The following is a 26,409-nucleotide window of genomic DNA, read 5'->3' on the forward strand; positions in this document are numbered from 1 at the left end:
GACTGTGGGGCAGCCCAGGCGCTCCTCGCCTTCCCTCTGCTCTCCTGTGTGTGCCGCTTCTGGCAGAAATCCGCGTCTGGGATGCAGGAGGGATGGGGAGAGTCCACTGGAGATTCACTCAATCCTTACACGTGCCCAGCAAGGGGCAGCCTAGAAGGCAGAGCTGCTCCCGAGTGCCGTGCACCAACAGGAGGACACAAAACCACGCTGCGGTCCGACAGGAGTTTCCCATCGGTGTTTGCACTTTAACCCCCCAATCCATCCACTTTCCCCCCCAGTGCTGCGGGTCAAGGCTGGGTGTGAGGGCGGGCCTGGGCCGGGGTGTGCCTGCCCCTGAACGGGCACGACGTCTCGGTGCCACAGCCGTGTGACAGCGCCCGCGGAGCCCTCAAGACACGGCCAGGCCAGGCCCATTCCAATCAATCGCATCCCGCCACATTCCAATCAATCCCACCCCATCCCGTCCCACCGCCCCGCTCCCGGCAGCCCCCGCACGCACGGCCCGAACTACCACTCCCGGCAGACCCCGCGCTCCCCGTAGGCCCCCGCGCCCGGCCCCCTCCTCGGGACTACATCTCCCAGCAGCCTGGGCGTCTGGCGGGTCCTTCATTTCCGGGAGCGGCGCCGCATCCGTGGCTCGGCGGAGGCGGCCGGAGCGCGGCGAGCGGGGCCTCCTGGGGCCGGCGGCGGAGGGAGCGAGGCCGGGCGGGTCTCCGGGCGGTCGGCGCCATGCTGAACATGTGGAAAGTGCGGGAGCTGGTGGACAAGGCGTGAGTACGGCGGGGCGCGGGCGGGGGACCGGGGGCGGCTCGGCCGTGGCCCCTCAGCCGGGCCCGCTCTCCCCCCGCCCGCCCCAACATGGCCGCGGCCCCTCCCCTGCTGAGGTGGCGGCTTCGAACCCCCGTGCCCGGCCGACCCCGGCCCCGCTGCCCCTGCCCACCTCTGTTCCTGTTCCCCTCCGCCCCTGTCCCCCGGGGACTGCTCGAGGTGGTCCCTGTGCGTCCTCCCGGCCTGGCTTTTTGGCCTTTCTGGGGCTGCAGGCGGGCAGGGGCTGCTTTTCAGGTACTCTGTGGCCTTTCCATTATGGCTGGCTGCTTTCCCGCCCCTCAGTGGCCTATCTAGGCCCTTCCAGCTCTTGGAGAGCAGCGTTTCTGCTTTGGGTGCCCCCTCCTCTCTCAGTGCTCCGGGGTGCGTGCGCATATTTTGGTGTAGGAGCCCTTGGAATCTGTCTCTGCTGGATTTGCTGCCAGCGTGGCCCTTGGGCCCCTTAGGAGCAAAGAGACAAGGAGGAGAGTAAAGAACAACCTGTACGTTTCCAGAGGTCTTCCAAAGTCACCACAGCTCTCTTAAGTGTTTCCCTGTTCCCTAAGGAAAAGTTCCCTGCTGCGATTGCCAATGATTCCCTACCCTGGATCTTTCAGAGGTGGAGCACAGTAGAGGAGTGAAGTGCTCATTGTCACCCCTTAAACATTTAAATAGCTCAGATATTTGCAAGTTTGTTTCCTTGACTAGAACCTGCTACCGCGGAAAACGTGATTGTGGTCTTGGTTATCGTGATCACTGCGTTTGCAGCTTGAGAACATGACGTTATTGTGAGGTGTGTCAGCCACTCCTTCGTTTTCGGTAGGACAAAAATGGACACGGTGGAGAACTTAACAAAGATTGTTTTGCCTCTTTAGATAGTAAATTTTTAGGGTCAAACTTGGAGCATTTTTTCATCACTCCTTTCAGTGGTGCCCAATGACAGGACAGGGGGCAAGGAAAGCAGCTAAAACACAGGAAGCTCTTTCTGAATATAAGGAAAAGTTTCTTTACTTTCAGGGTGACATAGTATTGGAACAGGCTGCCCAGAGAGGTTGTGGAGTCTCCTTCCCTGGAGGAATTCCAGGCCTACCTGGATGTGATCCTGTGCAACCTGCTCCAGGTGAACGTGGTTGAACAGGGTTGGTCTCCAGAGATCCTTTCCAAGCCCGGACATTCCATGATTTTGTGATCCACTGAAGATGTCCGTGCTTGTGGCAGGGGTTGGACTAGAGAATCTTTAAAGGTCTCCCAATCCAAACCATTTTGGGGATTGTGGAGTGTTTAGAAGGAAAACTGACTGGAAGTCTGTAGATTAGTATGCACTAAATGATATTACCTTGCAAACAGTTGTACCTGGTCTTAAAAGCCTTTCAAAACTGAGGTTTTCTTTTAAACGTTTTTTGATTTTTGTTTCTCCGAGCAGTTCTTAATCTGCCCTGCTTGATGTATAGGCTTAAAGATGGCAAACTGGAGAGAAATGGCAGCTTATTCATGATCATCAGCAGTTTTGCTTGTGGTGCTGAATACCACTCTGAGACCTTTCTAGGCCGAGAATTGGATGGCATTTAAAACCTACTGTGAATAGGATTTATCCTGAAGAGGTTGTTTACTTTTTACAGCTTCTTGCAGGTAAAGTCAGCCCTTTAAACAAAGTGACAAGTGAGGTTACAATGTGACAAACGAGTAGTACAAACAAATAGGCCTGTCTTGAGTTCCAGGCCCTAAAAGGATCTTCAGGGAAAATGAGTTTTCCTTTGTGTAGGTTTAACGATCACCGTGGCATCATAACGGTGTTGCTGTCTTTAAAATGTTTACTTTTAAGGATATTTCCTAAGTTATTAAACAATCCATGAAAATCTTGTTTGGAACAGACATTTCATTTCCAAAACAGGTGCAGGAAATGAACATTTTAAATGATAAAAAAATATTTTTTGAATAAACTTCAGTTTGTGGAGATAACATTATCCAAATAATAAGCAGATTGATTATTAAAAAAAAAAAGAGGGGGCAGGAGGAGAGTGGAGCCTGCAGAATAAGTTGTGTTTAGAGACATCAGGGTCAATAGTGCCATTGTGTGTGGTGCAGATTTGTCATAATGTCTTCTCTCTTAAGGCCAAGACTTACAAAATTCTCTGCAGAGGAAGCCAAGTGATATAATCTGCCTGGTAAATAACAGCTGATGATATGGCAGCAACAAACTGAACTTTAGCAAGAAACTGCCTTTCTTTCCTTATAAGAGGAATATGATTATATGAGGATTTTGAAAATGTGCAAATAACTTGAAATTTTTCTGGTCCCAGCTGTGATAGGTTTGTAGGGATTGAGCTCTGCATCCTGGCACCAGATTCAGCTGATACTTATCTTAGAATTTCAACTTACTCATCTGGGTTTTTTTATCCTTATTTGTGCTTCAGGTGGCTGAGAGCTTGGTCAGGTCAGAGATATTTCAATGTGGAGGACTTTTATTAAACAATTTTGAGATTTTGTGATGTATGAAAGTTTAATAAGTGATGGTACATAAAAACACAAGTAAAAATGGTAACCTATGAAAATTCATCAGGGCCTGACAACCTAATAGTAAATAAACAACTGCAAAATGCACAGGAGAAACTCAGATTTGCATTTAGTATAATTAAAGTATTTTGCTTTTGTTTCTTCAGTGTGATTGAAAACGAACAGGAAGGTTCATTAGTTTGATTTGTAGTTCTTTTCACGCTGGAATCACCTCTTGTTTTGATGGTCATAAGTCCAAAGTATGGATCTGCATCCTGTTGTGCACAGGACAGTTATTTTGGGTACTAAGTGGTAGTCCTATTACCTATGAAATTCAGGGGGAAGGCTGTGATGGATCTTAGATCTGCTGTTCTAAGGTATGACAAGTTACTTTCGTTACGTGTCTTGTTTTCCCTTTTGTCACCCTCATTGTTTTTAGATGCTGATACAATTTCTCCCCCTTAAATTTTAAATGCCTTGGTTAGTTTTGATTGAACAGCAGCACCTTATTTCTGACTAGGCATTGGGTGTAAGTTTGCAGTGCAAGTCAAATAACTAATATAACTTCTCTGTGCTTAGTACAACTTGCTTGTCTTAAGGTTTATTCTTACAGTTTCAAAATTAATGTCAAACTTCTTCCATCCTCTGGTTTCTTCCTGGGTACTGCATTGTGTTCAGGAGTTCCTCAAATATATTGAATTATATTGAATTTCTGCTTAATATCTGGTTAGCTTGTAGTTTAGAAGGTACAGGTCTATGTTTTCTTATTTCTTCTGGAGTCAATTCTATTTCATGTTATTGTGTGAATAAATTAAATTCTGAAGGCAGCTTTTCACTTTTTTTTAATGTTTACTTTTTCCCCAGTAATTCAAAACTGAGTTGAAAAGGAAAACTATTGGAAAATAAATGCAGCCCTCAGCTTGTTGTCTCTAGAACAGTAACCCCAGTTTAAATGGCAGAGGTTTCTGATGGCTCAAGTCCAGGTGCAAAGTTGGTGAGTCAGGTGGCAGTTCTGAGTCACTCCTGAGGCGCTGCAATGGATTTCTTGTTCTTTTCTGTTTTGTCTCAGACCGGGTTGGGGCTGCCGTGTGAATGTGTGGGCTCAGCATTGCAGGGCAGTCCCTGCGCCCTGCCGAGCCCGAACCAGCGTTACCCTGACAGAGCAGAGGCACTCGATGCGTGCCTGAGCTGGTGGTGGGAGTGTGAGCTCCAGAACATTTGGCAGGTGGGAAGTGCTGTGGTCTCCAGCTCTCCCACTGTTGTGCTGCACGATGGGATTTGGAGCTTTGTCTCTGGGTGATCTGGTGACAGCAGCCCGGGGTGTTCTGTGGCTGCTGTGGCAGAGGGCTCAGGTTACCCCATCCCTGCTCTGAACAGCCCTGTAGTTGTGATGAAACTTGAGGCCAGTGTTGCATTTGAGCTGCACGAGACTAAAGACCTGCAGGCTGTTTTGTACTGTATGGAAGCAGCTTATGCAAGAAATACCATTTTTTATTGGTGTAGGTGTACATTACTTCGATACTCAAACCACCAAAGGCCCTGAACAAGTATCTCCCTACGTGTGATAACAGAACTGGCAAAAGTTATTGCAGTCACTGAGATAGTTTGGGAGTCCTGGCTGTGGAAATCCAGAGTGTTATGCAACTTGGTAACTTCATTTTTAAATAATTTTAGACAAACATATGTTGTGCTTTGTGTTTTCTGTGAAATTTCTAAGAGAGTTCTACAAAAAATCCCTCTGGCTTTTTCGAAAGAAAACAAGGGATATTAAGAAACTGACAAAATAGTTTTCAGCTTGGCAAAACCAGGAAGGAATTTGCTTGGCCTTGTGGCCGAGTACAAAAGCCAGGCCATCATCTCTCTCAGTTCTGTTGAATTCTCTCTTTTTGAAGCAGAATCTGCTGATACTTCAGTGAGGTGTTGCTGCATGTTGTTAACCTTCATGAGTGGGTTCTGCTCAAAGCAAAGACAGTGTTTGTATGTCTATGTAGTTGGCAAGGCTAGTTGGACTCCTCATAGCAATAACTTTTCTCTTAATGTGAGATGTGATAGTAACTTGACATTTTTGCTGACTGTTTTCTGTCACGACATGCAGGACTTGCAATAAGCACGATGGGAGACCTTTGGACCCACTGAGAAGAGAGTGTTGTCTGTGTCAGTGCAATAAGGCTTCATGCTTTTCTTTACAATTTCATTGCCATTCTTATCTTTTTTGATCTTCTACCTGCATGTTGTGAGAGAGCTCCTTCTAAGCACCTTCCACATATCAAAGGGTCAGAAACAGTCTAATTAAAAATTCAGTGAAGGTGACAGTTCTGTATGTAGCAAGGACAGAATCATCCAGATGTTCGTTCCTGTTGCTTGAGGTGGGTGAGGTCACTGAGTTTTCGAGCCTGTCACCTGTACTTAAAAAGAAGAGGAGAGAGTCTGTGAATTTCTTGCCAGTATTTGGAGTGACAGCTGCCATCCCGCTGTCTTTTCTATGCCCCTCCCAGTTCAGTGTTGTCCACCTGACTGCTTTGCTGTGCTGCTCCAAGCCACACCTTTGCAGTGACCGGTGTGGTAGAGGCGAAGCGTTAAAGGGATGTTTTCACACACTTTGCAGGCTTGAATTGCCCCAGTAATGTAATATTTTAATCTGCTTTTAAGTGGAGAGCAAATAGTCTTGTTTAGAACTGGTTGAATACTTATATAATTAATAAATGCTGGAACCAGTAGTTATAACACTTTAGAATTTATTTCTGTTGTAGGCACTGAGGTTCTTTATTTATTCTGATGCTACATCTGTGCAGGGAGAAGGGGTTCCTAGTGAAGGATCCTAGGAAGGATTAAAGGAGCTGTTGTCATCAGCTCTCACACAACTAGGTAGGGAAGGAATTCTTTTACTGAGTAAACAACATGTTTTCTTTAGTACTTCTAATTGTGGAGTCTGTAAAGGGAAGGGTAAATTATTGGTAAAATAGAGTGAATTACTGCTTTGATTGCAGTTTCTTATTGTTGTAGCCGAAAACATGTGAATTAGACCTTGCAATTCACTCCCACTTCACAGATTAGGAGAACTAATAAGATAATTGTGTCAACTAAACCAAGTCACACTGAGCTGGTAACAGTTAAAACTCTGGATTGCTTCTCTGGCTTCCACTCTCGTGTCCTTGTGTGCTGCCCCACGTAAGATACTTATTAATGTGGTAAATGTACAATTACATGCCCTGCAGTTTGACCAACACATGAACAGGATCTGATGTATACTCAGCTGGGGGTTTAAGTCCTTTAGCTGAACTGCTTTCTTTTTTTAATGTGCCTGTAATTGTTCTTGTTTACTGGTGATTTTATTGTGGTCATGGATTTGTCCACCCAGACTATTGAGCTCTTTAATGAAGTGCTGTTTGCTGGTTTAGTAATAGCAGGTATTGTGGTAAATGATCCATCATATGATATATCCAGCAAAGGGGTAAATAACTGTCTAACACTTGTCCATTGCTCTCTGACCTCCCTGTAAACTCCTTCACTTCCAGGATCATTTAGTTTTCTTTATATTTAAGATTTCTTTTGGTTTGCATAAGCAAGATCTTCAGAGCAGTGAACATTGTTCTGCGTAAGGGACAGTTAACCCTCACTGCATGAGTTACCCTCCCATTGCTGCTTAAGAGATGTCCTGCTGATAACTGCTTTAAGAACAGCATTTTGTAACATTATTACAAGCAAGGTGATTATTATCTTCAGCCCTATGAGGACTTGTCCTCTGCCTGGTTGCCAGAGAGGAGAGAGAGAAGTAGCCTTGGCAATACAAAACAAGACTTGATTTGCACATGGCATTTGGCTCTGCAGCCGTGCATGGCTGGGTCTGCCAGGCACTTGGAACAGCACTTACTTCTTAGGACTTTCCTCCTTCCCTTAAAAACTGCCAGAAATGTTATATGTTAATAAAGACTAAAAAGGGTTGTAGTCTTTGGGCCATGTAATTTTGTATGGATGATAAGCATCTTTGAAAGTGTATGCTCTGTTATCTCACATACACAGATATGTTGTTCTGTTGTTTGAATATTCATCTGGTGAAGTAATCAAAGGTTGGCAAATATTACAAACTGCAGTGTATAGTAAGAGTAGGGATAATGCAGTTGTGGCCAAGCACTCGGGTTTCATCAAGACACCCCAAGTGGTGCCTTTGTTCCTGCTCTTCCAAATGTGTTATTGCCATTTTACACCTCGTGGAAGCTGACAATAGTTTGTATCACATTGAATAAGACTACCTGAGGTGTTGGCTTTACATATTTTCAAGGAAGCTGAATAATGTTTGTATGTGTGAGAACTTCTGTGTCCTTGAAGTGTTTCTAAACCATGGCTTGGCATTCCCTTGCCAGAAACAAGTCTGGGCTTCTGCTTGGGAAGGGCACAAAGCTGGTCAGAGATAAGAGCCTTACCTACATTGCTGCAGCTGTGGTCAAAAGGATCAAGGCTCTTAACTCAGTTATGTGCTAATTCCTCTTGGTTGTGTTGACAATTAGTGTATTATTGAAATATTAGCTGATTTGAATAATTATTTCATATACAAGATATAATTACTTCCAAAGCGTTGTGCAAATGTGGAACACACAACTGCTTTCTCTCCTCAGACTTTGCTGTTTCAGGGTGCAGCTGTAAGCATTGCAGTGGTCCTAAAATAAAATCTTGAAATTCCAGTCTGATTCTGCTTCCTCATATCTGTCTCCATTCATTTCATGTGTTGAATAAATTTCTTTATTTACGTGAAAGAAGTGTTTGTACAAACAGAAAGACAAGATGTTGGAGCATGAGTGGAGCTTCATCTCACAGGTTGGTAGGTTAAGAACACAAAAATGTGATCATGAGTTGTGTGCCTCATTTTCGAACTTTTGGAATTTTTCTCATTGGTTTATTCTAAAATTTGGGATACAGTTTGTCCAAAGTTGCAGTACGAGAAATCCCATTTAAACTCATCTCTAACATGCAGACCCTGCCCTGTTGCTTCAAGTATGTTTCAAACAATTTGCTGGCATGTGCTTATTGAGAAGCTTCAAGTTCTGAATTGCCACTGTGTGCTCTGAACTAATACTAAGGTGTCTCGGTTTGAGGGGAAGAACCAAAATGTTTTACCCACAAGCAGGGGAGGGGCCTCCTCCTCAATAATCACACCACTCTTTATCAAATTTAAGAAAAGGAATTTTAATACAAGAAGGATAACTGCTATATATATATATATATATATGTAAACAGACTAGTGCAACCCACTTCCCCAACACCATAAGAGGAAAAAAAAAACAACAACAACAAAACCCAGCAGGTTTTCCTCCGGGAGAAAAGGTTATACTTAAGTGTCCTTGTCACAGCTCGGCTGGCTGCAGAGTGAGTTTCAGTCCCTCTCCAGCGAAACAGACGAGCAGTGGGCTTTCAGATGGACTCAGTCTCTTCCCCCTGTGTTCCCCGTCCAAGAAGCAGAAAGGTACGAGCAACCAGCAGCAAATCCAAGGCAGGTAGCAGCACGGCAGGAAAAAGTAATCCGAAGTAGGCAGCGGCAAGACAGCCAGGGAAAACCCCAGCAGTAACCAGCAGGGCAGCCTGCCTCCTTGGAGCCCCCACTCCCCCGTTCCGCCGAGCCAAGACTGAGGAGAATATCCAAAAAAAAAACCAAAAGAGACAAACCTGCCCCCACCCCAGCGATCACAGTTAACTACTTCTTTTGTTAACCGCTGGCCTGGGCAGTTAAGTGGCAGGGGAGAGAATTTACATAATAATCCCAAACTACAACATAAGGCTATTTAAAAAAGAGGTGCTGGAAATGGAAACTTTTTGCTTTGGTAAAAGTAGGACAGCTGTTCCCTTTAATTGCTTTTTTACTGACACAAAGATGTGCAATAGCATAAATTTCTGTTAAAAGTTGGCTGTTTCACAGATTTGCTTATCTCAGTTTTTTGTATCCATAAGGCAAAAGTACTATAGGGCAAGAGAATGAAAAGCTGAATTAGTATCAAAAGTACCAAGTGAATAAAGTAGTTGGATTTGCAATTGGTCTTTTTCCAGCTCCTTGTAGCATTCTGGATCTCAGTGACTCATGTCAAATATGGGCCCAGTTACAGACAAAGATTGGCATCTGCTGTCCTGTTTGTTTGGAGCGGGAGCTTTATTTGCCTTTCCATTTGCAATGAAGAGCTGTGGTATGGCTGGAACTTTCTTTAATGGATGCTTGGTGGCCTCTTTACAGAGAGCAGTTTTGTAGGAGAGCATAACTTTTCATGGCAAATGGTCCCTCTAATCTGCATCTCAGAAAAATAAGATCTAATTGTAACTGGGGAACAGTCACTGATTCTTAAGGTCGTGTGAGGTAGTTACCAGTTGGTAGCTCACTGCACAAAGTGACCAGAATGGTGTTCTGAGTACTCTGAGTCTTTTTCCAGTAACAGTTAGGAAAAATATTCATTATTTATTCTTGCATTGTGTGCTGTGTAATGGTGGTGGTTTGGGTTGCTGTGCAGTGAACCTGGTAGAGGAACAGATCTGACTGGGAGCTGTTTCTCTCCTCAAAGGAGTTTGTGGGTTATCTGTTTTTAAGTTGGATGAGTTTTCCAGACTTGTTTGCTCTACAACTGTGCATTTGTGTTGCACGTCTGAGGAAGGGAAGAGGAGGGGAGAAGGACCCCTAAAGCTCCAGTGTAAGTGGAGGGCATGGGGGCACAGGGTTGAGCCTCCCCTTGTAGTTGCCCTGAAGTCTGGAACACCATTAGCACTGTCACAAATAAGAAAACATAACCTGAGTTGTGAAATTTCGGGTCGTAGTTTCCCAGTCGGTGTAAGCGTAGGCTGATGGTGAGAGGGGTGTCACAGCCTCCCGTCTGCCACAGAGTGCACACTGCTCTCCCTTCTGCTGGCACCAGCAGACTTTCTGCTTGATGAGAGAATCTCTGACTAACCAGTTGTTTTTGCCAATTTACTTCTCCATTGGATTGATTCCCTGGTTTAGTTAACTCCATGGTCACACAAATGTTTGTTCTGGCATAGGGGATGGGATGGTATTTGGACAGGAATAAGTGGCTGGGGGCAAAGTACAAGTTCAGTGCTTGAAGTGCACCCTTAGCAAGTGATTTCACAAGCAGGTTGAAGAGTTCTAATATTATTCTTCCACTAAAAGAGGATGTCCCACTCCTATACCTGGCCATTCACTGTCTTTGCCTTCCTTATGCTGCTTTGTGTGGTTCAATATTTGGCTTGTGCTCTCCTGCTGATACATCTAAAGAAACCCCAGGGGTTCAGGGTTCAAGCTTACCTGGCATTGTGCTGTGTAAGCACTTGCTGATGGCACCACAAGCACTTGTGTTGATGGGGGAAGGACAGGAAGGTGAGCTGTGGGAAACTTTTTTGATGAAAATACAGTTTTATGTCTTTATTATTTGAAACTGCACTGTTAGTGGTTTGCAATCTGCCAGTTCAAGTCTTTTTAGGTTGCTTTTCTATCTCAAATATCACTACTCGAAGCTCCTAAGCTGACCTTTCCATGTTTGTGTCAGTGTTGTAAGCATCAATATTTTGGTTCCACTCTTGGGTCCAAATTTTGGAGAAATGATGTTGAATGCAATATAATTTTGTCCCGTATGGTGCTACTTTGAGTGATTCAGGCTGGAATTGATCCAACAGATCTTCACATGAGAAGCTTTCAACTCAATTTGAAACTGCATCTTACTTATATTAGAAATACTGGTGGTGTATGTTGTGATTAGCCCAGAGTGGCGAGACTGGTATTCTATGCAGACTGTTACTTTAAATAGATTAAATCTTTTTGAAGGTGTTTGGTTTGCCACTAAAAGTAAAACTACTGTGACATCACCAGTATTGTGTCTATTTATGTGTTTTAAGGAAACCACTACAAAGGTATTGAACTTTTCCCTCCCGTCATCCAGACAGTGTGTGTTACCTTGGCCAGTTAAATATTGACTTCATGCTTAATATGTATTAACTGGTTCATTTGGGATGCAATTAGAAATATTAGTGTATATTCAACTTGTTTAATGAGACTGACCTGCATTTTTTTAATCTGTTTTAATAATAATGAGATCTATTGGGAATTAGGGAGTAGCTTTTTCTCTACTCCATTCTGAGTCAGAGCAATGAATGTTTTTCTTGGTGGTTGCTCTCCCCATCCTGTCAAGCTGTTTAGAATCATCCTAATGTAGGTTACAGACTGCTCAGTGTTTCCTCTTAACACACCACTTTGTTAAACAAATACCTCCCTGTGAGATTCTCTAAAGGGGTGTTTTTTGTGTTCAAGGTTTCCCTAAGACCATTTTGAATGTAAAGAGAAGAAATAGGCTTTTGATAATCTTGGATAATTTTATTGGGGTTGTAGTGGGTGGATACAGCTTCTGAAAAATAAATGAGAGTCTTGGTAACTTACATCTGCAAATAGAGTTGATACCTTAATGGTAATTGTCACTTTTAATTATTTGTTGTTTTGACAATTGTTTAATTATTTAAGCTGTTTCTCTGTATGATCATGCGAAGAGAGGTGGGGGGAAAACACCTCTGTTCAAAGATATTTGTCTAAATGAGTTAACTTCTATCAGAGTGGCTCATCTCTCCTTGCTACCAAACAGATGATTGCATTTTTTGAGATAGGAGTCAATTAACATTAAGTTTTCAAGCTAATTGGCAAGTGGAGTCTCTCAGCTTTAAACTGCCAGTACTGTGTTTTTGTTAATTACACGGTAACTGTAACTCCTGTAGCTGCTTGGAAAAATCCAGTAATCTCACCATTAGTGAGTAAATAAATAAGCAGTGCCTGTATTGAACCACAGTGAGGTGGGTTTGTCACAGAGTGTCATTTGAAATTACCATCTGTGTGTGGACAGGAACTGGAAACTGGGACTCCGAGGCAAATGAAACGGCTCTTGTTACCTTTTTAGGACACGAGAGTCACTTGAGCTCCTGGAGGAACCAGTTTTACAAATGATACCTATGAAAGGAGAGGAAACAACATTATCCTCCACAAATAAACGTGGTTTGGCATTTGGAAAGTTAATTTGTATGTAATTTGCCAGACTTGTTTCACAACAGAGCACTTGCTTTGAGTCAAAATGCATGTTTGTGAACCTGAGGGGTTTTACTTTGCCAAGCTGTGCTTTTCATTTAATGTGATATACCAACCTAAAAAGTTTAATGAAATAACTTTAATATAATGTTGCTGTTGTAACAGTTATTCTGAATGGTGTGTTCTTGCTACTCGTGCCCATTTTGGGATACTCCAGTGTGAATAGCTGTGGAAGGACACTGCCAGTAACTATTAACCAAAGTTACTTTGTCCAACTGCTTAATACAGCAGCAGGAGGATTTCTAGGTTGTCTCCTGCCTTCATGGAAAATTGAAAGGATGTTGTAGCCAGGTGGGGGTTGGTTTCTTCTCCCAGGCACTCAGCAATAGAACAAGCGGGGCACGGGCTCAAGCTCTGCCAGGGGAAATTTAAGTTGGATATCAGAAAAAAATTCTTTCCAGAGAGAGTGCTCAGGCATTGGAATGGGCTGCTAAGAGAGGGGGTGGATTCCCCATTCCTGGAGGTTTTTAAACTGAGATTGGCCGTGGCACTGAGTGCCATGATCTGGTAAAGGGACTGGAGTTGGACCAAGGGTTGGACTTGATGATCTCGGAGGGCTTTTCCAACCCAGTCAGTTCTGTGATTCTAAAGACAAAAGGTGTTAAGTTGATTTAGTCTGTTTAGGATTATGGTGACTACTTTTCATTCTTGGATAGACTTGCAGAAAGGGGATGTGGCCAGGAAATGTGATAGCAGTGGGTGATTTTGTGTGTCCCACGTAGGTTACACAGAGATGGCATCAGCATCGTGTACTGAGAACTGCACGTGGGTGGATGGTCAGGGATGGGTTGCAAGGCACTGGTGGAAGGTACAGGAATGGTAAACCTTGACTGGATCCTGAGCCACGTGTTGGTTCTGGTTCAGGGTGTTGCTTTCAGAGCCACTTTGGAATAATGGATATTAAGTACGTGGGTTAAAGTCTTTTTGTGAGCCCAGAAACAAAGAAAAAACATCTTTTTGGTGCCTTTTTTCAAAAAAGTTCCCTACCTAAAAATTAGGAATTGAATTTTTAAAGAGATTTTCAAGCACACGCTGAAGAATGGAATCCTTAAGAGTGATGTGGAGGTAACAAAATGCTCTATTGGTGGCTCATGACAAAACTGTTATCACTTCTCAAAGACAGTGATAGGGAAGAGGAAGAAGAGGAAGGTTAAGGAAATAATTCAAACAAAAAATACATTTCAGAAAGTTGAAATGTCCATTTGAAGTTTAAAATTGGTGGTCGTTCTCATGTACAGGAAAAAGGAGACAGCTGAGCAAGTTTGAAGAACAATTGTTAAAAAGTACAGAACTGAGTTCAAAACCAACTGGTAGGAAGAATTCAGAAAGCACCTTTAGGGCCCCTGGATGCTGAAGGAGCACTGGCAAAAGGCAGAGCAGAAAATCCCTCCAAATTCTTTGCCTCCAGCTGTAAAATCTTGGACACTTCCAGCTTATTCTGCAGGATTATCACTGTGTACTTGCCTTTACACGATGCAATGGGCCTCTTTGACGCTGTCAGCGACTGACACTGAGCGGGTTTCCCCTTGCAAAGCCCTGCTCATGCTAAAGAACCACCAAGTACTTGCTGTGAGACTGCAGAGTCTGAGTTGCAATTTAATTTGTAAGATATAAATTTCTTGTTCTTAGTTGTTAGCAAAGTGAAATGCAGAGAAGGGCTTGGTTTTTCAAACACGTTGGTTCCTAAGAAAAGGGTGATGATGCTCTCGGAGACCCTGAAACAGACGTTTAAAGGGCTTCAATTGTGTGTGTTCTCCTATGGGTGTGTTTAGTGCAGTAAAGAAGTGAAGTTCTTGTATCCAAACTTATTCCATGAGTCTTACAAAGAGATGGCATCTTCCTTAAATTGTCTGACATATGTAATGATCTTCTGGTTTGGATTTCAGTATTGGTTATGAAAGGAAATGCTGCAGGTGCATTGGAGCTCTTGAGTGTAGCAGGTATTGTGGCCCTGCACAGAGTAATGGAAAAGTCCTTTGCTTTCAGCTTCAACTTGCTGCAAACAATCAGACTGAAAAGAGTCAATTTTGAGAAGAGAAGCTCTGTAGTGACATCAGTATTCATTTTCTGATTTTATCTTGGTCATTTTCAGGAAATAAAAGGTCTGGAATCTGATGTTGAGGTGCTGGGTTGTTTTTTTTTTTTTGCAAACAACAGCAACTGTAGCATTAATTCCAGTAAGTTTAGAAAATAAGATAGTAAATGATAATGTGGTTTCCTTTATAAAAGCCAAGATGAAGACAGTGGTCTCAAGTGTCTCTCGTTCCTCCTGAATGTATCTTGTCTAGCAATTCCTCTGCACAACACTTGAATAAATGAAGAAAAATAACTGGTTGTTGACCTGCAATTTAATAACTTTGTGTAAACTGTTGTTTGCTCTTCCTTTCTCCTACTCTGAGAAGTGCAGTGAAGCTTCTGCCTCAGGATGTTTTCCAGGGCTCAAAACTGTGTTATTAAAAGTACAGCTGAAGGTTTCCTTGGGTAGTTGCTTCAGCTGGTACTTGGACTGTACTTCTCTTGATGATAAACATGTCTCGGGCTTTTTTAGTTAATACTTTGCTACCACCACACAGGTGAAATGTGAAACTGTACAGAGTCATAGCTGTGTAGTTAAAATGTAAGAGGAAGCTGCAAACCTTTCAAGGGCAGTCTGGGTGTTGGGGAGAGGGAGCAGCTTGTGTTGTAGGAGTCAGGTGTGTTTATCTGTGTGATTTGTGTGAAGTTGGGCTGCTGTTGTCTGACTCTGGTTGCCTTGAGCCTGAAGGGACAGGGAGAGGAGCTGGTATGAACTCTGAGATCAGCTCAGTTGGTTAAAACTTGGTTGTAACAATGCCAAGGTCATGGGTTCAATCCCCTGTGTGGGCCATTGACTTAAGAGTTGGGCTCAATGATCCTTGTGGGTCCCTTCAAACTCAGAATGGTCTGTGATTCTGTGAACTGGAGCCCTTGGACACGCTGGAGACAGCAAGGGTGGCACTTTAAGCAGGACTCCAAACAAATCTGTTAACCTTGCCTGTACTTTGCCCATAAATCAGAGAAGAGTTTTCCCAGGTGTTCACTGTTGGCTAGCAAAGTTATCTGTACTCAGATTTATTTCCCCAAATGAGCACAGAAGGGGATTGATATTGCAAAGGACAGGGGTGCATGGGATGTCTCAGTGCCAAAGTGATTATATAGTAGCAGAGAATGATCAGTTTGTGTGTTAAAAGCTTCCGTGCCTGCATTGTTTAAACTTTAATTAGCCCTCCCTAGTGGAGCAGCAAACACGTGTTTAGAGTAGTGCTTAATTTGTAATAAATTTGGAATTAGGGCAATGTTTTAATGGTACTTGGCTTGGAATGAAGGGATAGCTGAAACTACAAGGATCGTTAAGCATGGTGTGTGTTTGTGTGTTTTTAGTGATATAAAACTTCAATTTACTGCAGGTGCATCTTCTGTCCTATTTGGCTAATACACCTGAAGCATTTATAGCATCACAAGCTTTCCTTGACCAGTTGGTGCACTCTTACAAACATAAAACTGTTACGAGCTCTTTATGGTGTTGGAAACCCTGGTATGAAGTTTTTTGGTGAACGTATTTGGCATAAATAGTGAGTAAAGTTACAAAGAGCATAGAATTTCAGAAGCCTTAGAGGTGAGGCTTGTGAAAGGAGTGGTACCTTTTTGGGACCATCCTAAAGCATCATTGCCAGCTCTTCTGACACTCTGGAAACTTGAGGTTTGTTGTGGGAGGAGGAGGTACATCTTAAGTACAGAGGTCACTACAGAATATTCTGGAGGGCTTGGAGTGTCATCTCTACTGTTGGAGTTTTTTTACTGTGAGGTTGATGATTTTTTTTGTTTCTTCTTTTTGCCCTCCCTATCTTTCTCCTCCATTCAAGGTCACTGAAAAATTTTTTGTGGTTAAGAATAGGAAGTCTGAGATGCTCATGTGGGTTTAAGTTTCACAGCTTTGGAGCTTATTTTTGCCTCGTGTTGAGCGTAGCTACAACTCCCTTGTCCTCTGAAAACTCCTCCCTCTTTTATTTGTTGTTTTAAAAGAAGGATAAGACCTTATTCTTCCTGTAAATACTTCTCTCTCAGCACTAGGATATCGTGCCCTAATCCTGAAAACTCAGTGACTGGGAGTGCTTGTGAGTCTTCTCTTTAGCTCTTGAAGGTTTCTGTACCCTTAATTCTGTGTGAATCCAAGGAAGAAGCAGCACTAGATCTTACTTGTAGGGCAGCTTATGCAGCCCATAATGAACACCTGAAACCAGCTTTTTATCTTCAGAGAAACTTACTCTTGAAGTTACATGAGTGAAACAAAAGGCAAAGAAACACAGTGGATTGGAGGCTGCAAGCTGTGGTGAGGAGTGCTCCAGTCTCCTGAAATACAAAATAGTGTATTTAAATTTTAGTTTTATGTTATAATTGTGTGCCAGTGTTTATTAGGATTGGCATTTTGTGCTGGTATTTTATTCATATAAGAAGCACGTCTTTAATTAGATTTCACTTGCTCTTTGTCCTACTGGTTAAACATTTATTTCCACTACAAGTCATGTTACTTGATTGGATCATAAGTATGGAAAAATTAGACAAGGCCTGTGATGGCAAATAAGTGGTGGCTCTTTGACTCCTGAAGGATGAAGTGCAATCTGAATCCTGTGAAGAGATGTATTTAAGTCTAAAAAGAAATATATTTTTTTTAAATTGTTGTGGCTTGTTTGTTACAGAAAACAACCTGAAGTGTAAGGAGCAGAAAAGCCAAGTAAGTCTGAGGATTGAGCAACAGTAAATAGAGTCATGTGATTACAGCAAACACACGGAAATCTCTTCAGTTCTGCAGTTATGAAAGGTTACCCAAATTTCGTAATTCCACTTCTTTTTTGACTGTATAACTGCTATTGTTTGAACACAGAGTTGAAGTTTGAAAGCAATTAAATCCACAGGAACAGGAGTTGCAAAGCAGAGACTCCAATTCAAACTCACCTGAGGCAGAGACTGAAAACTTGCCTGGGGCAGTAACAGTGTTGCCTTTATGTCTGAATCAGAAACGGAGTTGCTGTTTCAGTGTAACTGCCCCTCCAAAATGTCAAGTGCTGCCTTAAAGGCAACTCTTGCCACTTGTTTGTGTAATTCGGGGTTTATGCTTAAATTTAATCTGATTTGGCACAAGAATGGTTTAAGTGTCATTATCCTCTAATTTCAACTAAAATTTGACTAGAAATATGACCTAAAACTATTACTGAAAAACAACAGAAATACCATTGTGACGTTCTTACTATGGAAGTGAAAAGGAATTATTTGGATTCATTCTTCCTGCTGGAGTGTAACATTTGTTTTGGTAAGTCACCTTTTAAGGAATGTTTTTCAACTAAGTATGATGAAATGACGAGTTTCTAAGCCTTTAAAACTGAAACTGTGTTTGAAGGGAAGATGGGCTAATTGGTGAAGATTGGAGGATGTTAACAAGAAGGTGAGGGTGGGTGTTTGGAGTGAAAACTTACCATGAAAGAAACAGGAAAATAAATAAATTGATTTGGGCTTTAGACGAAGATATGCATTATATAGAGTGGTACAAAACTACAATCAGTAGGGTTAACATGGCAAAATCCTTGGTGAGTTTGAGAAGTTACTTACTCCCACATATTAACATATATAAAACAGCCCTGTATCTGTTGGTATAATTTTGTTTATATAAGAATATAAAAATATTAACATTGACATACTGTGGGGAATCTGCAGTAGGAGAGTTGAAATGGGTCTTAAATCAGGTGAGGGAGGAACTGCTTGTTCCTCGAAAAAATGTGCTTTAAAACTGCCATGTTCCCATGCTTCATGTTCCCAACATCTGCAAAAAATAATTCAGCTGTAGAAAGCAATTACAAAACCATTTAGAATAAAGGATGCTGCAATTGGGTTACTTTTGACAGGGGAGACTTTTGAAAGGGAAGACTTCAGTAAGGGGCAGTGGTGGTTTCTGTAGGTGAGAGATGTTCTGAGTTCTCTAACAGGCTGCAGTTTAGTTCTTAAAGTCACTATTGTTTTTGAAAGTGTGTGTGGTGGATTTTGGGTTATCTTGTTTACTTGGTAGTCTTTTGTGATGAGGAGTTGTAAGGCACAGGAAATAGCTTTATAGTTCCTTCCTCCCACAAGTTGTAATTCATTTGTGGCCATCAGGATGTTTTTCTTGGCTTATCTCTTTCTGTGCAGTTTGCCTTGCACATCTGCCACATAAATTATGAAACTGAACTTGAAAAGCTGAAAATGTATTTCAGATCCTACTGTGCATAATGAAGATGGTATTGTTGGTCAGGAAGAGCCCAACTGCATAGAAGGTCTGTTATAATACCTGGTATTCATGGGCTAAATGGACTGGTGTCTGAGTTGTAAAGGTGCTGAGGAGTGGCTGAAAAATAAATAACTTCAAACCGTCAAGTAACTCAAATGTTGTGCAGTTCCCTCTCTGTAACCTGAGGTGTCTCACCAGGCATTGGGCAGATGGGTCCCCATCTGTTTCTTCGTTGAATGTGGACTGCTGGCTTCGTGTTTGGTATCCATATGTTTCATCTGTGAGGCTCTTACATCTGAGCTGCGTGTTTTACAACAAAGTGACGTTACTGACAGCAGCAAAATGAAAATGCATTAAGTTTGTCACATGTTTTTTAGTTGGTTTGCCTTCACTCAGTAAGGAGAGAGATGCTGGTTGAGACTATTTGAGTTCACTGCGGGCAGGAACAGAATCATCTTTGTTTTGAAGGCAATTAATGTCTTTTTTCTCTGAATAATTATTAGCAGCCTTAGGTGCATAGAATCCTGAGCATCCATTATATTGTTTGGGATAACAGTTGGATAAATGATGTCTTGTCTTTCTGTCCTCTGTCTGTGAACCCGTGAACATGTTGAGCTTTCTCAGGTAAGTGACACACTCACGGGGCAGTGAAATCTGGCACTGAAATGCATCTTTCTCTTTGACTTTCTTAAATCCTTTCAATTTCTTGAAACACAAGTTTGGAGCAGTGACCAGGGCCTGAGGGAAGGGATTCTCACAGAAATACCTGAAGTTCATAGATGCTGCCCCGGTTCTGAGGTGCTGCTCACACCGAGTCCTGGCCCCTGGTGGTTTGAGGGGCTGTGCAGATCAGGGTCGGTTCTTTCTGAGCTCACCAATTCAAAGCTCAGTTGTAAGTATTTCATGCCCAGATGGATAAGTATTAAATGATTTTTTTAATTGGCAAAAGTGTTTCTGGAAACTAATTAACAACTTAACAGATGCCAAGATTCCCACACCTGGAGTGGGGGAGAGGTGTCCTGCACTCAAACAAGTTGTGGAGCTTTCTATTTGCTGTGTGCTCTCAGTAGTTGAAAAAAACTTCTGCACACAGTTTAAAAATGGACCTTTTAATATTAAAGCAACTTTTTTGCATTCTCAGAAAGCTTTCCCTCTGTTGCCATTCCTTCACAGGAACCTTTTAATCTAGATACTAAAAATAGTTTAGAAGCATGACTCACAGGAGTGGAATGGTGAGGATGAGATGGTGTGTTCTCTCCAAGGGATTCATCTTAAATGCATGTGTGTCTGTGGGTGGAGGTCTTCTAGATAACTGTATTGTGAAAATATTGCCAGGGTCTGCCTTATCTCTTCTCCAGATGTTGAATGTTTGCTTGGCTCATTTTATAGTGCATTCATTCATTTATTCTTTTTTTTTTTAAAAAGCAAATACAGGTCCAATGTTACATGTCTAGAAGTAAAGCTACATTATGCATTGTGTTTCTTGCCTTCACTTGTCAGCCCCTGTACTGATTTTTGGGAAATGTGAGAACAACTTACTGCTGTTGTGTTTGGATGATGTTCTAAGACATACACCATGGATCAGATGAGCAATAGCTGGAGGGTCCCTGTGTTGTCCCCATGGCTGAGTGCGGACTGTTCAGCCCAGAGGGTCCAGCAGCCAAACTGTTGGGAAAAATGAGCTGCTGGAAAGCAAAGCCAGGCCTTGGCCTGCAGGAGCCTCCAGGTGTGAGTTTCTGCTGCCTTTGCTCAGAGCTTGTGCTGGAGCTGCCACTGTGTTGGTAACACACCATCCCTATGGGAAAGAACTCCAGTTGTCCTCTCTGTGCCTTTCCATGCTTAGATGGAGAGAGCAGAGGTGAATAAATGAACCACTTGCATGTGTTCTTTATTCAGTTCAAGCAAACTTTCCCTGTGCTGTAACAATGTTTTCTGAACTATTTAATGCCATTTATGATCCTTTTGGGTTGGATAATTCAATCCTTAACTTTTAAATCCAAGAAGTAGCCAAGAACTGGCATAGAGCTGTGCAAGTGTGTTCTGACTGGGCTTGTCCACGTGGGCTCCAAAGGCTGTTCCTGTAACAGCCTTTGCTGTGTCACCAAGTGAAATGATGAGATTTTATTTGGGGTCTGTAATGTTTGTTTTGTCATGAACCAAATTTAAAGTGTGCTTTGCTTTTATTCTCTTATGAAAGGCACAGGAAACATGAAGACTTTCTGAAAATAAGGAAGCTGCTAACAAAATTACAGAAGGAATGAGATTAAAGTATTAGTGTGTGAGAACTGCCTATTGAAAGGATAATGTTAAACACCTTATTGAAAAGATAAAATCATGTTGTGTCTGGTTTGGCATTTTAAATAACAAATGGTTTAAATATCTGTTTCTTGTGAGACTTTGGTGCCAGGCTTCATAGTGCTGTGCACTAACAGAGCTTCTCTTGTCCTCTGCTCATCCAGACCCTTTCTGCTCTAACAAATTTCTTCCTTTAACAAAGAATCCAGAACTTCTTTAGTGTTGCTGTTTGTTTGAATAGCATTGATGTTCATGCTGTATGTTTGACAAATACATGTGAGTAAAGCTTGAATTTTTATTTCTTCTGCACTCGGTACTTAAACAGATATTTGCAGAATGGTGCCTTGTTGGAAACTGTTAATGGTGGTAAAATGTACAAAGTTTCTCATCTCAGCTTTTAGTATTTTAGTGTTCCCAGTTGTAAAATTAAAACAGAAAACAGAAGGTGCATAATCCATTGGTGTCCTTGGAGTAATAGTTAAAGGCATAATATTGTGCACACAGAAGTCCCGTGTATACATGATATTGTAATTGGTTTGAAATACACATTGAAAAAAATTTAAGTGTGTAACCGGGTTCCCTGTTCCTGCTGCTCAGTCCCTCAGCACAGTGGGCACCTTCCCACAGCTTTGAGAAGTGTTTCTAATTAGGCTCACCCTGTCCAATCCAATACCTTTATCATCACTATAAAGAAACTGCTGTAACGTGCCCTGTCTGTGGCTGCTGGTTATTTTAGTTTTCATGAGATTAGATGTGTCATTTCACAAATCTTCTGTGGGTCTGATGTCCAGAGATGTCCTTGTGTCCTCGGTGACACCACCCACATCAAGAGCAACGCTAATCCTGGTGGTGCCTTTAATGGAGTGCTCTGACTCTTGCCCCAGGGCACACTCAAGGCTTCTAAGTTTGTGCAGAAACACTGACTAAGATCTGTTAGGCTTTCTCATTCCCTAATATGTTTTCAAGTAAGTTCCATTCTGAATAGATGGATGGATAGATATTTATTATTCTGTCATTGCCTTTAATGTATAAATATCTTCTTTTCTCATGGCACTGTTTTCTCTAGTGCAGGTTTTCCATACACTTGCTGTTGAAAGGTTTCTGTGTGTTTAAGAGCCTGAGCATTCATGCAAATTGCTGAGTGTGTGATGTTTGTAGATCTGAAACTTTGAGATGTAACACTTTATTCCTTTCCCAATGAATGCTTTTCTAAGGAATAGTACCTTGAAAAGAGTTGCTCCCAAAATCTGGCCATGAACTCTGAGCTTCCTTTATGGGTTGTGATGTCATACTTGAGATTTCGTAGTTGAATGTACTGTCAGGATGATGAGAGAACAGAACATACTGACCATGTTAGAAATCTGGAAGACAGAGGAGATGCTGGGGAGCATGAAGTGGAAATATCCAACTATAGGATGTTCTTTGGGGAAGACCATGGGCACTGAGCCTGTTCACACATTCTAGTGCTGCCTCCAGGGTTCTAAGCCCAGTGTTAAATCACTTGAACTAAGATGAAAATGGTTGCATCTTTTCCTTCAGATTTGCTGGCACTGTATGTAAATCATTGCTGTTTGAAGGTTAACCTTCAAGTTTTGGTTAATTTTAGAGCAGAGGTTATCTGAGAGAATACTCTGCCATTCCTGCTGCTGTGTTCAGAGCCTGGCATCTCCCCATCTGTGTTCCCAAGGAGTTTCTGGTTCAAGGGTTATGATATAGAGAGATTTAGAGTGAGAGTTTGTTTCAATGTGGAACCAGCAGTGATTGATGTGGGTAATTAGTTCAGGCACAACAAAACTGATTGTGATGTTACCAGTTGGAAACCATTACTAGAAGCAGAACAGTTATAGTTGTGTGTAAGTGATTGTAATCTGCTCACAGATAACTGAGCTGAGTTCAGTTGGAGGATGTGAATCTGTAGAGGACTCCTTGTGGTCCTGAACAGTGAGAAATCTTCACTCTGAAACAAACATTTCAATTCAAGATGTTGTGCTTATTTAATTTTTTATTAAATTAATGGTTTCTAACACAGTGACTTTGCTGGCATGGAAATGTGTTTAAAAATAATTTCTTAGTCTAGAAGGGACAAGTGTTCTTTTTCAGTGCTTTTTTGTGACTTTTTAATAGAAAAAACACTGAAGAAATGCTGCTGTTACTGAGAGCAGAGGATACTTCCTGCTCACTAATATTGTCCTTCTGATCATTAGAAGCTTGACTCGTGTGTTACTGTGTGAGATGAGAAGCCTGAGCAGAGTCACCAGGTGCATCTCTGAGCCTTGGACTGGAGTGTGTTGAAATCAAACACAAACAGAACTTTTCTGCCGATATTTTTATCACTTTAATAGTGTTTGTGTGTAATTATGTCCACTCTGTGGATTATACTCACCCTCTGCTGATTGGGAGGAGGAAGACAGAACTTCTCTTAAAATCTGCTGGGTTTGTGTGTCACCTGTGAAGTGACCCTGCAGTGTGTGATGTTTTATTTTCATGCAGGACATCACAAGCTGCCTTTCATTTCTGTGTTTTAAAGAGTAATGCTGAGGAAAATCTCAAACCTGTAGGATTTTTATCCTCTTATGCCTGAAAGTGCAAGTACTTTTAGACTGAAACTCTAAAGGTTGAAGTGGCAGGTACTTGATAATTTTTTGGCTGGACATTGGTGGCTTCTCTGCTCCGAATTTTATATAGGGAGGTACAGAACTCTTGTTCCCTCTTGCTCTCCCTGGCATCAGCTGAACTTCTTACCTCAAACAATACACTTGAGGTGTGGGCAGTACTGCTCTCACCCCTCACATCCCTCTTTTCTCTGTGTTGCTCAATTTTCTGGGGTTTTATAACACTCTGCAGGATATGACACCTGGATCCAGGTGACACCTTTTTCTCAAATGCACAAATCTCAAAATGTAGCTTAGAACAAAATTTGAACTCTTGGCAATTATCTGAACTCTTTGAAAAATGCAGACAAAGTTGTGGACAAAGTAGTATTTTGGGGGTAGATAATACATCTATTAATTTTCAAAATATATTAAAATATAGTTTATAAAAATACATGTAAAATTTTTTTCTAAGAGGAAGTGTCTTATTGTCTGACGTGGTTGGAGATGATCAGATATTTGCAACTATTACCCACTGACTCTGCATTAGCAGTGTCTGTTTATTCACATAGAGAAAATTTAGTTTCAGACCTGAGCTACCTATTTAATGTTGCTATAAATTGTAGATGAAAACATTTGAAGTTGAGCTTTCTTTTGCAAGAAATTAAATGCTAACATTTTGCTGTTTGTCACTGCCTGTGCCAGAGATGTGACAGTGCCCTCTCTTGGTGTTCCCCAACAGGTTTGGGGTTTGGTTTTTGTTGGAATTTTTTTTAAAAAAAAAGAAAAGAAAAAAAAGAAATTATTCTGAAATAAAATAATTTGTAAGGGGTACAATAAAGAGTAAATTGACACTGGTCTGATTTAATAGACTTAAAAGAAATGTAAGATGCAGACAAATGCAACGGTTTGTGATGTTTGTCAGCTCCTTTATTGCTATGCCTTTCAAATAAAATTTTCAGTTCCATGTCTTTGTCCATGTCAAAAGTTCCTGAAAATGTTCTTGTGAGATTTGTCGTGCAGGATTTCAGCCAACGATTTGGAGGTGAATCCAGACGTGGTCTGGCAGATAACAGAGTGTTTTAAACACTGACTATGAAGTTTCTTTCTGTCAGCCTTGACTGTTGTAGCGGGTTTGTTTGCAGAGCAGGCCGTGTCCCTGCGATCCAGCACGATTCCCTGGAAGCTGCCCAGTACAAACTAATCAGAGAGCCCCCCCTGGTGTCGGAAAGTGTCCTCGGATATTAAATTTATATCAATCACAGGAAGTCTTGGCAATCAAGCTAGTCACTTTTTCCCTTCACATCTGGACGTAAATTATTTTTTTGTTGCAAAGGTCACAGGAATCATGGGTAGGGCATGGAATGAGGGCCATAGAAAACATGGGAAAGGAAGAATAAAACTGTATTTCCACCTTTTTAGAAATGGTTATTTTTAAGTGACCTGGAACGGTGCCAAACTATACAACAGTGGTGTTGCTTTTTTTTCCCTTGAAGTTTACATTTGTTGCTGAATTACATGTGGCTTAAGGATGCTTTGGTTTGGAACGTTTTGGCATTTATAAAAGAGCTTTCTCCTCGTTTCTGAGAACAATAACTGTTCTGCAGGAGGAGTTTAGAAACAGCTTGTTTCTGTACTTAGAGGCTTAACTGCCCCTTCTTTCTTTGGTGACTTAATTTCCCTTGTTTTCCTTCCGTTTTCCCCTTCCAACCCCACTCCTGCTTTGCCCATGTGCTCTGAGCTCTTCCATACCTGGTGCTGCCATTTTTTTTTTTCAGTAAGTTTGCATCTTTTCATGCATTTTCTGTCCTTAAATTCTTTGCTCTAAGAAATTAAGGAAATGCTTCATTTTATGCTTCCCCCTCCCAAATCTCCACCAAGTCTCTGGAACAAACGCTTAAGGAGGGGTTATAAAAACAAGCAGGACCTTTCCATTCAGCTCCCTGTCTTTCCTTGCTTTGGACAAGGGAGCCAGTGTGCTGGAAGCTGCAAATCCTGAAGCCTGTAGCTGTGGAGTTGTGTTTTTTTCCATGCATATGGGAAATAAAGATGGTATTAGTTCACATTTTTATGTATGGTGAGGAAAATACCAGAAACAGAAGCTTGAGGTGTGTTTAGCATAAATGAATTTGTAAAACCTTAATTGCTGTTGTTCCAAACTGCTGCTGTGTTCCTACATGCTTTTTCTAATATAGATGGGCTCTGTTAGCTTGCTGATTATTTATTCAGTCATGTAGCTTACACTCTCTTTAGACACCAAGTTGAATAAAATCATACATCAGGATCTGACAGCAGGAATTCTCATGCTGAGAATTGAAGATTAACTCCAGGAATTTTATTCTGCTTTAACAATTACCTTCTGTGTCTCCTTTCAGACTTAAGGGGATCTCATTCTTGTTTCTGCTGTTTATAACTCCCAGTTCCAAGATCTTTGCTATCCTTATGCCAAATAAAATTGAACAGGAATTGCTTAAATGCTGCTTTGTGCCAACTTCTACATGTACAGAGGGATGACTATTGAGCATCTTGGGAGTTTTTTCTCCTTTTAGATCTTTCAGGTTAGGAAGAGGTTTTTAAGCAGCAAATGCCTTCTCCACATTGCATTATAAATCATTAGAACTTCCCCACAGTAAAATTAATTTGACTTTGTGGAGTGGTTTATGTTGAAAGTCATCATCTTACAAGGTTTTTTTTTTTAGCTTTTGAAGCCATTGTATGATGTACTTTTAAGTAAACTGTCAAACTTGTGGCAAGATGAGTATAAACACGTTACTTCAGATACATTCCAAGTATGCGGGGAGAGCAGAGCCCAGCAGGTCTCCTCTCACTGCTGATTTCATTCCTGTTGTGGACTCTTT

The 26,409-nt window shown here is 41.7% G+C and overlaps 1 protein-coding gene across 2 annotated transcripts in view; it reads left to right on the forward strand.

Moving 5' to 3' along the window:
* Positions 1–600: 600 nt before the first annotated feature.
* Positions 601–26,409, forward strand: part of CLINT1 (clathrin interactor 1) — a 48,660-nt gene continuing 22,851 nt past the window's right edge. The window contains exon 1 of one of the 2 annotated variants that reach the window (XM_071569962.1): positions 601–770. In XM_071569962.1, coding sequence (XP_071426063.1) covers positions 730–770 — 41 coding nt within the window. In that variant the 5' untranslated portion in view covers positions 601–729. Of the gene's footprint in view, positions 771–17,284; positions 17,718–26,409 lie in introns of those variants that run through there. The other variant, XM_071569963.1, reaches the window with a different exon arrangement.

The sequence above is a fragment of the Pithys albifrons genome, chromosome 15 (genome assembly GCF_047495875.1).
Source record: "Pithys albifrons albifrons isolate INPA30051 chromosome 15, PitAlb_v1, whole genome shotgun sequence".
Classification (NCBI taxonomy): Eukaryota; Metazoa; Chordata; class Aves; order Passeriformes; family Thamnophilidae; genus Pithys; species Pithys albifrons.